The 12467-nt window shown below is 39.8% G+C and overlaps 1 protein-coding gene and 1 non-coding gene across 2 annotated transcripts; one reads left to right on the forward strand and one right to left on the reverse strand.

Annotated features, from left to right (window-relative positions):
- Positions 1-101: 101 nt before the first annotated feature.
- LOC120621366 (U6 spliceosomal RNA) lies at positions 102-203 on the forward strand. The gene has a single exon (XR_005658132.1). It is a non-coding gene; the product is annotated as a U6 spliceosomal RNA (small nuclear RNA).
- Positions 204-10717: 10514 nt separating this feature from the next.
- On the reverse strand, positions 10718-12458 carry ZNF830 (zinc finger protein 830). Its single transcript, XM_039885981.1, has one exon. The coding sequence runs from the start codon at positions 12416-12418 to the stop codon at positions 11309-11311; it is 1110 nt and encodes a 369-aa protein (XP_039741915.1). The 5' UTR covers positions 12419-12458; the 3' UTR covers positions 10718-11308.
- Between the last annotated feature and the right edge of the window lie 9 nt (positions 12459-12467).

A 12467-nucleotide genomic window follows, 5' to 3' on the forward strand; every position in this document is an offset into this window, starting at 1 on the left:
TGTAGGAGATTGAGAGCCATGTAGGGCCTTATGAAGCAGTAATTACTTTTGAAGCTGAGTGGGAGAGAGAGAGATAAGGGAACCAATAAAAAGGATCTCGGTGCTGGCTTTGGCGGCATTTATACGAAACTGGAACAGTACAGAGAATAGCGTGGCCTCTGTCCAAGGATGACACACAAATTCATGAAGCAGTCCATTATTTTAAGCAAAAGTTTTTTCCTTTTTTCTTTTTATTTTATTTACATGAGATGATGGATGCTAAATAAACTTATTGTGGTAGTCATTTCGCAATTATGTAAGTCAAACTATTACGCTGTACACTTAAGCTTATGCAGTGATGTATGTCAATTATATCTCAATAGAACTGGAAGGAAAAAAGAGTTCTTGTAAGAGATGAAAGTGGCCTGAACGAGCTGAGTTAGTTGGGGTGAAGAGGAAGCTGCATTTTTGATAAGAATTTAGATTTTAAATCACCTTCTAGGTATAGCGCTCACTTACCTAAAGATGAAATGAGGATGACTTGAGTAAGCAGGTATATAATAGTGCCATCAACTGAAATAGAAAATGAGAGGGGAGGAGGAGGTATTTAAGATGAAAGGATGAGTTTTGTTTTGGACATATTAAGTTTGGTTTGTTGAGGCCAACCACAATTCCATTGTTTGAAGTTGGCAGAGTCTCTAATGAGCTGCAGAATGAACAAGGCCTTTGGGATTGGAAGGTCACTGGAGGCTTAAGTCCTAACTGGCAATTGAGTGAGCCTGAACATATCTCTATCACTGCATTTACTGTGTTGTTTTGAAAATGCCCTTGAATGTATCTGTCTTTTTCCCTAGCCCTGTGCTGTCAGATGCTGTCATCACCAGCCACATGTGGCTCTAGAGCTTTTGAAATGTGGCTAGTCCAAATTGAGATGTGCTGTAAGTGTAAAATACACATTGATTTCAAAGACATGTTACCAAATAAAAAAAGACTGCAAAATTGCTCATTAGTATATTTATGTTGAAGTGATTATATTATATTATAATATGAAAATATATTATGATTTTATTTTTTTATTGTTTCTCTTTTTCATTTCTTTATTTCTTTTTTGCATTAAATTATGTTAAAATTAATTTCAACTGTTTATTTTTACCTTTTTGAAAATGCAGTGACTAGAAAATATAAAACTGCATACTTGGCTTGCATTGTACTTCTATTGGACAGCACTACCCTAGACCTCAAATCTGTTTGTAAAGAGTGACATCTGTGCCTTATGCATTTTTTTATACTTAGTGCCTAGAACAGTACTGGGCACATAGTAGGCACTCGACAAATATTTATGAATAAATGAATGAAACCCATGAGCGAATGGAATGAATGAATGAAGCTCTGAAAGTGGTAAGCTCCCTCAGAAGGATGTTCAATACATTGTATCATTGACAATGTTTGATATAAATGTATAAAAAGACTCAGACTCTAAATGTTTGTTTTGCTTAATTAGAGCTACAAGGAACCCCTAATGAAGGATCTTTTTTACTCAGGCTCCTACTTTAAAATGAACTACCTGGCAGTTGCATATCCTTAGGAACTGCTACCAAGAGAATGAGGTAGTGTGTGGTGAGAATAGCAGGGCTTTGGAATCCCACAGACTTAAGTTTGAATTATGAACTACCACTGGCTGTGTAACTACCATCTGTTTTTATAACTTCTCCGAGCCTCAGTTTTCATGGGAAATGGGAATAAAAATACCTCTTAGGACTCTGTGTGACAATTAAATGAGGCGACTTATATTACTTGCAAACTGCTTGAGAGAGATTTCAGTAAATGTATATTCCCCTTTACACCCCAGCCCGGATACATTACTACCACTGCAGAATTTAATCATTCAGTTAGTCATCAATCAGTCAAGTATTTATTGAGTGTCTACTCTATGTTACACACTATTCCAGGAACTAGAATACAGCAGTGAAACAAAACAAAAATCCCTACCCTTCTGGAGCTAACAGGTTAGTGTGGGAGATAGATTATAAACATTAAGTAAAAATGCATAGTATGTAAGATGATGATGGGTACTATGGAGAAAAAATAGAGGAGGATAGGAGGTCCTAGGCAGGGCAGGGTGGGGTTGTAGTTTTAAATACTGTGTTCCGGAAGCCTTCACCAACAAAGTGACAATTGTGGATAGACTGGAAAGAATGAAGGAGAGAGCCGCATGGAGTTCTAAGGTAGAGGGAGCAGCAAGTAAAGGCCTGTGTCTATCATATTGGGAGATCAGCAAAGGAGATGGGTGTGGCTAGAGCACAGGAGTCAAGGTTGAGAAGAGCTGGAAATGAGGTCAGCAGGGTATCCCCAAGACAAATCTTGTAGGGCCTTGTAAACCACTGTAAAGATATCGGCTTTTATTGCAGGTGAAATGGGAAGATAGTGGATTATATCAAGGAGGGAAGTAAAATGATCTGACTTAGATTTTAACAGGATTGCTATCACTCTGGCTGCTGTGTAGAGAAATTGAGAGGTGAGTTAGGTAGCTACTGTAAAAATGTAGGGGAGAAATGAGGGTCACTTGGGTGCTAACAGTGAAAGTAGTAAAAAATAACCTGAGGTTCATGGACCTCTAGGGGATTTGTGAATAGGCTCTGGGGTACTCTTGAACTCTCCTGAAATTTTATACAAATATTTGTGCGTAAGTGAATTTTTAGAGGGAGAGCTTTTATTGGAGTCTCAAAGCAGTTTCATGATCCAAATCAAGAACAACCTTGGTGGAAAATAAATACAATACCTCCAGCCTGTTCCTAGTTATCAAAGTCCCCAGGTGAAGTCCCTCCCTCAGACCTTGATCCTAAACCCCCCAGGGCACTGATCCTATGTTGTAAGCCTCTCAGAGCTTATACCACCTCAAGAACAGAGCATAACTTGGTGTTTAGACTCATCAGGATTCTTAAGGAGAAAAAAAATTTACAGAGAAAGGGGTGGATATTTTTTATGCTACTCACTGGAAGCTTGGCAGCCACAGGCAGGAATAAGAAAAAGGCTTCACACCTTCTGAGTCGGTGTGAGGCACTCGAGGATAGTTTGCACTCAGTGGATCCCTTTTTTAATAAGCTCTGTTCTATGAATTACATAAATCTCAGTACCGAGAGCCAGTTTTATGGTTTGGTTTGCTTAATAGCCACACAATTAAAATAAGTTGTAAAAAACAGTGGTGGTATTTGCCAGGTTAAATATTTAAAAGGGAACAGCTGTAGAGAGATGTAGTAATTCAAATCAGCCCATGGCTCTTCATTCTTATAAAGGCTGTGGAGGTTGGTTCAAAGTAAAGGTTTCTTGGCCTCTACTTTGTGCTGCAACTGCCAGGTTGAGGTAGGACAGAGCAAAGAGGAGTCAAATGTGCCTTTGGGAATAGCTGATCTACAGGATGGAGATGGGTCTTCTAGGGTAGGGTTGAGGTCAGAGATATGGAATGAGAGACTCGAAGTTGCTACCATCTCCTCTGAACTTTTAGATTGGGTTTTCTAGTGTGAAATCCCGATAATCATAATTTTTAGGAGGCAAGTTAATAATTTTCATAGGGGAAATTTATTTTACAAAGAGACGAGGCTGTATGGGAAGCAAAATTAAGTTCTCTGTCCTCTACTGGGCTCTGAACTGGTTAATAGGCTAGCATTGATGACAATTGGTTTTCTAGCTCTGGTACGGTGGCAGAGGTTGAAGACTGGGTTGAATGCTTCCTTCCTCTCTTGTTCTTCATGCCATTTCCTTTATACCAGCAGAGCTCCCCACTTCCCTCCCCTGGGAGCTTCCACCCAAGCCCTCTTACTGAAGCCTTCCTACCATGTAGCCCAATGTGCTCTCTCTCTCCTGCCTTCAGCTCCAGTCTTGGTCTTGGTGTTTATAAAAGAAAAAACTCTCATTTCCATTTACATTACACACAATACTCTCAGAATACTACTTAACTTTTGACATGAGACATGTAGGTTTTCTACATCAAGTAACGCTGTGACACAAACTGGGTGTCTTACAATTTTATTCAATTCTGTTACTGTCTACCTGGAATTAGTGTCAGATTCCATAGGTTAAGGGCTCAAGTGCACAAGACTGTTCCTTCCCACCACTTTAGATGCTAATTATCAAATCCAGGATGTTACCTGTGCTTCTGACTGACAAGCTATAGATCAGAGTTTCCCACAAACCCCTCTTCGGGTTTGATTAATTTGCTAGTACAGCTCACAGAACTCAGAAAAAACAGTTCACTCACTAGATTACTAGTTTATTATAAAAGGATATAACTCAGGAATGGCCAGATGGAAGAGTTGCATAGGACAAGGTATGTGGGAAGGGGCACAGGGCACCTCCACGTGTTCACCAACCCGGAAGCTCTTAAGCCCCATCCTTTTGGTTTCTTAAAAATATTATATTATTAGTTTCAAGCATACAGTACGTTGGTTAGACATTTATGTAGTTTATGAAACAATCTTCCTGATTACTCTCTTCTCTGGCTCTACACCTAGCCATTACATTACTACTGACTGCACTTCCTATGCCGTGCTCTGCATCCCTATGACCATCTATCAACTACTAATTTGTATTTCTTTAACCCTTCACCTCTTTCTCCCAGTCCCCCCAAACCCCTCCCCTCTGGCTGTCATCAGATTGTCCTCCTTATTTGTGAATCTGTTTTTGATTAGTTTGTTCTTTTTGTTCCTTAGATTCTGCATATAAGTGAAATCATATGGTATTTATCTTTGTCTGACTTATTTCACTCAGCATAATAACCTACAGGTCTATTCATGTCATTGTGAATGATAAGATTTCATTTTTTTATGGCCGAGTAATATTTCATTGTATAAATGAACCATAACTTCTTTATCCAATCATCTGTTGATGGTCATTTATGTTGCTTCCATATCTTGGCTATTGTAAATAGTGCTGCCACCTTTTGGCTTTTTATGGAGGCTCCATCACATGGGCATGATTGATTAAATCATTGGCCATTGGTGATTGAACTCAGTATACAGCCCCCACCCATCTTGGAGGGCAGGGCTGAAAGTTCTAACTCTAATCTTGTAGTTGGTCCCCCAGGCAACCAGGGACTTTCCTAAAGTTACCTCATTAACATAAACTCCTTTGTGGTTGAAAGGGGCTTGTTTTGAATAATAAATGATACCTTTATTACTCTAATCATTTAGGAAATTCCAAGTGTTTTAGGAGCTCTGGGAGGAACTAGAGAAAGGCCACAATATATACAGGTATTTATTATAAATCACAATATCAGTGATTGACAGGTGGGAAGGTCCTTAGGGAATACTCAGATAGCAAACTACCCAATACCCAGAGAGGGTAAAACTAAGGCTCAGGGAATAAATTGACTAGATTGATACCACAGCTAGTGAGTGGGAAAAGTTATAGACTCTAGACATGATCAGCCCTCTTTCCACTACTTACCAGTAGTTTAATAAATAATTGGGTCCTGCCCATTTTGTTTACAACTAGATTATAATTTTCTTGTCTTCATTCATTTATTCGACTAGTATTTGAATGTCTGCACTTAAAGCATTTACATGCATTTAACTCATTTAACCCTCTCAGTAATCCCAGAAGGTAGAAACAATTACTGTCCCAATTTTATAGTTGAGGAAACTAAAGGTGAAGTTAACTTACCCAAGGTCACATAGTTAAAAAGTGGTGGACTACAGGGCACATGATGTAACTGTTGTTTCTCAGTTGTTGGAATGTCTAGGAACTGAAATCATTATTCTTGCTTTCATCAGAGACCACTAAGGAGTAAAATTTATTGCTGGTGAAATGGGGAAAGACAGGGCAGTGTGGAGAGAATCTGATAAACTTCAAAAAATATGGCTTTCCAACCCAGCCAAGGTCTCTGAACTGTACCCTTAACCTTGAGGGGAAACTTCTCTAATCTTAATTCTTGCTATTTTGGGAGATCCTCTCCCATTTCCTACATTTCGTTATTAACTAGTAGAGAGAATATTGGGCCAGGAATCAAGTTATACCTAATCTTATCTTAGCAATGAATTTGCTGAATGACCATGGACAAATCATTAGACATCTAAAATGGAGGTGATAATTGCTTTACTTCTGGGAGAGGGTGTTAAAACTTGAAAACCAATCTGAAGGTTGGTGAGTAAACAGTACTCTAACTATGCAAATATAAGGTAATATAAAATAATAATGATGCAGAATAATAGAAGGATTTTGAGATCGTTGCCTTGAGCAAAGTCCTTCACTTCTGAGCATGTTTCCTCATCTGTAAAATGAAGATATTTTATACCTTACAAGGTTGTTGTGAAGATTAGAGATGTCACACACCAGCGTACTGCTGGACACATGATAGGAATCCAGTAAATGGTAACTATTATTAATAACCTGACAACCTGGCTTGGTTGACACTCTCTTATAACCACACTTGGCAGAACAACAAGCAAACAACACAGATGCATAACAAAAACAATAACCACCACCATCAACCCCCCAGTATGGTCCTCTGAACTCCTCTAAAGGTGACCACTGGCTCCCAAGTACACTTGAAGCCTGGCAAATGCTGTTAGCAAAATGGTGGTGCAGCCAGATGAACCTCCTTTTCTCCTCTGAGACTGGGAGTGCTTTCAGTGAAGGATGGCTGAGTGCAGACTCACTCTGAAATAGCTTTGACTACCAAGTGACAGGAGGAGTGAGCCAAACAAAATGGCAATGGCAGAAAAGGGGACTGAGGGCTGGGAGTAGCTGGGAGGCAATGTGTACTTGCCGACTCTCTGATTTTACTCTACCACTGATTTTTATTCCTCCTTTTCTCCATTTAAGAGGCCTCTCAGCAGCGAGGGCTACCCACTAGCTCCTGCTGACATATGGACATCCCTCTTTGCTTGGTTGGTGCCATGAGGAATTCTTACTAGCTGCTAAATGTGAAGGTGGCCCATTATACTCTTGAGCTTGTTGTGTATGCCTCCTGTGCTGCTTTTCTTAGAATAGGTAAGGGATTCATGCGCTAGAGAAGGGAAACACAAAGCAGGAAGATTTCTTAGCCCTTTAAGCCGTTGAGCTGACTTGTTCTGGGACTTCCATGAATCAGCTTGGTCTTTTTACTACTTTTCCAAGCAACTTGGATGAATAATGTGGGTATTATTCATTCAACGGATATTTATCGAGTTCTATTATGTGCCTGGTATTATTTTAGGTTGTGAACAAGACATACAAGCTCCCTGCCCTTATGGAGTTTACATTCTATCGGGGAGAAACATAAATTATGTATAAACGAACAAGCTAAATTAAAGTAGTGATATTTAATGAATTCATAGAATAATGTGATAAAATGAAAGGAGGTGGGAAGATGGCTGTTTGTGTCATCTGGGAAAGAGCCATTAGGCTGAGAAATGAATGATAAGATTGTCATGCTATTTGAAGTCAGGTTCCAGGCAGAGGGACCTGCAAAGCATGTCTGAAGAATAGGAAGTTAGCCAGTGAGAAATGAGACATAGAGAATAAAGGGGAGGGTGTAGCAGATGAAGTTAGAAAATAGGGTCACAAAGTGAGGGCCAATGGATCCCATTCAGTCCAGTGTTTGAGATTTCACTAAAAACAGAGACAATCTTGACTTGAAATTTCTCTTAAAATTAAAAAAAAAAAAAACAACCTGGCTATGCCAGGCTACTGTTTCTGAATAATGATTGGTTTCAACAAAGAGCAGTTATGCTTTCATGTTCCCTCTTATCCTCCTTTCATGGGGAGTGTAGTCATCAGTTCACATGTAGTAGACATTTGAATTAGCAATTGCTGAGCACCAGGTAGGCTTAATAAGGGCCTAATTTCTTTCTTTTTTTTCCCCCAAGTGTAAGGGAAGAATATAATGAAGTTTTAAGTGAGAGTGACTTCAACTAAATTTTTAAAAGATTACTCTGATTACTTTGTTGATTGAAGATTGTCGCTAGGGTGAGGGAAATAGGTAACAGTTAATGCAAGAGATGTTGGTGGCTAGGGCCAGTGGAGACAAAAAAGTAGACAGATTCTGGGCACATTTTAGAGATAGAGCTGCCAGGACTTAACTAATGCATTAGATTTGGGGGCTAAAAAAAGGGAATGAAGGATAACTTCCAGAAGAAAGGTCAGGTCTAGGGATATAAATTCAGAGTCAACAGTATATAGGTGATATTTAAACCCATGGGAATGGATGAGATCACTGAGGGAGGAAAGGTAGAGAGAAAACTGAATGTAGTTTTAGGATTTCTTTTTTCTTGTTTAAATTTAAAGCTTCTAAATTCCTGGTATCACTTAGGCTACCAGACTTTTAGTATTAAAAAGCAATCTAAGGTCACTTATCTAGCCACACGATTGCTACTCATACATTTACTCAAATCCCCCTATACAACATCCAGCCAAGTAGCTAGCCAACTGGTGCAATCAATTAACAGGAAACATACTATTTCAATTAAGACTTGCCATTCTGTTCATTATAAAGTGGTTTCCTCATATAAAACTTTTAGGTAGGTGAGCCTGTCTCCAAAAGGAGAGAGTATTGAAGGTGAAAGGAGGCACTATTCATAATTACACTAAGACAACTGGAACTTATCTTGGGCAAACCTTGCAAGCAAAAGTAATAATACTTTAGCCATCTCTCCAGATAGTCAACCAGATGACTTTAAAAATCTTTAAAAGGTGAGACACCAGTTGTCTTATGGTAAAATTAAATATCTGGAGTTAAATTTCAAAATCACCTGCTTGAATTCCCTCAATTTAGAGGAATTATTACCTACAATCAGCTTAGTAAGTTAGTAGCCTGGGGCAGGGGAAGACCAGAAACTACTAGTAGAAATACTTATCACAACTTCATTTTTGAAACCTCTTTTACATGCATGTCATTTGACTCTCACCACACCTTGTGAGGTATCATCACTTTACAGTAGAGTGAACTAAGGTTCAGAGAGATGACTTGCTCAAGATCACTAGCCTTAAAAGGAAGAATGGGAACTTGAACCTGTGCCTTCTGTTTTCTCTTGCTAACTCCCTTGTTACTATTTAAGGTTTTAGGTCTAAATTATATTTTTCCTTGCAATTTTAATTCCACAGTCTCTTATTTTGTTTCCTGATACGGAAAAAAGTAGTCATTACTTCCATCATTAAATGAATTCTTACAAGTTGGGAACATTGATGATATTATTCATGGTCTAATGCCAAAACCTATTTTACCCAGCTCAAAGAGGTATAAAGGAGCTCTCCAATGTGTGGAAGATCAGGAAGGATCCACCAACTCCTATAACAATGACCTCAGATCCAACAAGGATTCACTTAATTTTGGTCAAAGCCCCATCACTCATGCCCTTGGACAATGGACCCCAACCCCTGAGACCCCAGGTGGCCTATTAGGAACCAGGTCACACAGGAGGTGGCGGCAGGGGAGTGAAGTTTCATCTACATTTGCAGCTGCTCCTCAGTGCACAAGGATCACCGCCTCAGTTCTACCACAGATCATTAAGCATTAATTCCCACAGGAACACCAGTCCCTGGTGCTGAAAAGGTTGGGAGCTGCTTTTGGACACCCACACTAAAAAAACCCCAAACCCTTCAATTTCATCTTTCTCTCTCCTGTTTTTCCTTTACTTCTAGTTACTAAAATGTTAGCTTCTCCTGTGAAATTTTCAATTCTATTCCTTTTCTCTGAATCTATACCTAATCAAAGTCGTCACCTTGCTTTTAAAATCTAGTTTCCCAGTAGTCTACCAGCTTCCTTTTCCTCTATGTTCATTCCATTTTATATACTGCAATTTAAATCATCTCCCATATTTTTTTTGCCGATGTAATTCTTTATTCAAAAATTTCCACTTTTCCCATATTGCCTACAAAAAGAATTCTTTCATCTAGCCTTCAGGGCTTTTCATACCTTAATCTTGGTATTCTCCATAAAACCTGGGCTTTAAGGAAACTAGACTTAATTTACATGAAGCACTTAGAACCCTGCCTAACCTATATAGTAAGAACTCTGTAAGTCTTAACTATTATTATTACTGCTCACTTTTATTTGAATGTGCTATATGCATTTCTATCCCCAGAACACTGTTAATTCCTTTTTTCTATTTGAACATCTCTATTTCCAAAGGGAGAAGGAGTGATTTAAACTATTGGACCAGCACAAGGAAATTGTTACTCCTGGAGAAAACTTATACAGCAGGTCTTCCAATAATATTTTGTTAGTCCTTTCATTATGAGATTGATGAAATGCTGCAGGAATTTAACTCATTTATATCAATTATCTATGGTAAAATTGGTTTCATTATGTCATTCTGCTGCAGTTCTAAGAACCTATCGAGTACACTGAAGACTTTACTTCCTACAATAGACAGAACCTGTAACTCTGAACCCTAATTTGCCACAAAATCTAGTAATAAAAGACTGAATGGAATATAAATAAAAGGTAGTATTTTGTACAATAGACAGTAAACTTATGGTACGTGTTATTTAAAGAAAAAATAAAGCCTGAAATATTAGAAATGGGTTCAAGATTTAGGGCAATGGCTCCTCGAATTTGGTGTAATTAGAATAAATTGGGAAGCTTTCAAAACTAATAGATGCCTGGGCCCCATCCTAGATTTATGAATCTAACGGTAGGGCTCAGAATCAGGAGTTTTAAAAAAACTTCATAGGTCATTCACATGCACCCTTTTGTTTCGTAGGTGACCTTCATGTGCACTTACATCTGAGAAGTGCTGGTTTAATCAAGAGAAACACTGGGTTAAGAAGGCTGGTCATGTTTGGCATGTATTCTTCACCATGTTCTCCTACAGCAAGTTTATGAAACAGAAACAGAATACTCAGAGAACTGATTAGCCCTGAATGAACTATGTATCTACAAGTAGTGTTCTTAAAAACCAAAACCAAAACCAAAACCAAAACCTCCTTCTACCTTCTTGAGTTTGATTTAAGGAGTCAGAAAAGATAAATACCACACTTGGTGCGCATCTAAAAGCTTGTCTGTTGGTCTTCTATTAATTTACAAATTTCAAGAGTTATTTAAGTAAATATATATTTAACTATGTACAATATTTACGGCTTACAGATTTTCAGACACAAAATTATACATTTAAGTCCGTAAACGTGAAAAAATTGGCCTTTTGGCATATAATACTTCAAAAATTTCAAAACGACTTCACCTCAAAAATATTTCACACTACTTTTCTAAAGAGCTATCTTCACAGGCTCGTTGTACCGCAACAACTCAGGTAAGATATCAAACCTCCAGGCATAGAGAAACCGATATTATATTGAGAGACAGCACTTTTTATACAGTCACGGGCGGTGTTAGAAATCTTGGGTCCTCGAAACCCTATAACAAAGCCCCTTTCACCCTCCAATCCTGAGACAACAAATCCTGTAGTTCTCCCTCATCGTCGCTGTCAACATTCTCTTCTTCCTTTTTCTGCAGTTCTTTTATGGTCAGAACCTCTTTAAGTTTATTTTTTATTTCATCCTGGCGATTCCGCAGCTTTTCTACCCGACGGTAACACTCTATTTGCTCATCGATCTCCCCAATCTGCCGGTCCAACCGTCCCTCCTCATCCTCTTCAGCAACTATGGCTTCGGAAATAGTGTTGACCTGTCTCATGGCTTTTTGAAATTCGTCCCATTCTTTGTCCATCTGATCTTTTGGGGCATCAACCTTTCGAACCCTCGCATCTATCTCAGGGTCGTCAAAAAAACCTTCCGGTAATGCTTCCGCGGTGTTTTCTCTCCTTTCCACTACTTTTTCCTGTATTTCCGCTTTCTCAATTGACCCTGAATGAGGAATTAAAGGGGCCTTGGGAGGATTTGTGTTCGAGAAATTGCTTGGCAGCATATTACTTGTTGCCTCCCGGGAAGAGGAAAGCGAGTGTTCCTTGCCTTGTGCGTCGGGCGGCTGCATACTGGCGTCCCTCCCTTTTCTTTCTTCTCCCTCCTCCTCCTCCTCTTCCTCATCTTCATAATCAGGGAGTAAACCGAGTCCCGAAGACTTACCAAGGTTCGCTCTAGTGGACTCCTTTCCTGCTTTGTCAACGTTGGTGGGCAAAGCGGACGTGGAGGGCTGTACCTGGGGCACCGGAGAGGCCTTCGCTCTTTTGGCATCGTGGCTATCTGCGTCCGGCGCCTTCCTCTTGGCGGACTGAGGCACTGCGCTGGCAGACGGCCCCTGGGTGGCTTCCTTCGCGCCTTTCAACTCGGCTACTTTCTCTCGGTGCTGCTTTCCCAGGACATGAGTCGGCCACAGGAGCTCGCTCTTAACCGGAATGTTACACAGGGCACAGCTCAGCTGCCCCAAACGGTTGTACTTCGCAAGTGGAGATTCTATCCGTTTCCGGTTGGTGCTCAGACGCTGCTTCTCTCTCATCAAGCGCCGCAGTTCATCCTGACTCACTACTCGCTTCCCAGCCGAAGGCCGAGCGGAGGCGGAGGATGCCATCTTCCCGATACGACCCAAGGCGATTCTGGTTTCCGTCTCGGCGATGCCT

Source organism: Pteropus medius, unplaced genomic scaffold (genome assembly GCF_902729225.1).
Source record: "Pteropus medius unplaced genomic scaffold, Ma_sr-lr_union100, whole genome shotgun sequence".
Taxonomy (NCBI): domain Eukaryota; kingdom Metazoa; phylum Chordata; class Mammalia; order Chiroptera; family Pteropodidae; genus Pteropus; species Pteropus medius.

What these genes read in the sequence shown, in the direction of transcription:
- ZNF830 (XM_039885981.1), bottom strand. Translation starts at nt 12,418, where the DNA reads ATGGCATCCTCCGCCTCCGCTCGGCCTTCGGCTGGGAAGCGAGTAGTG.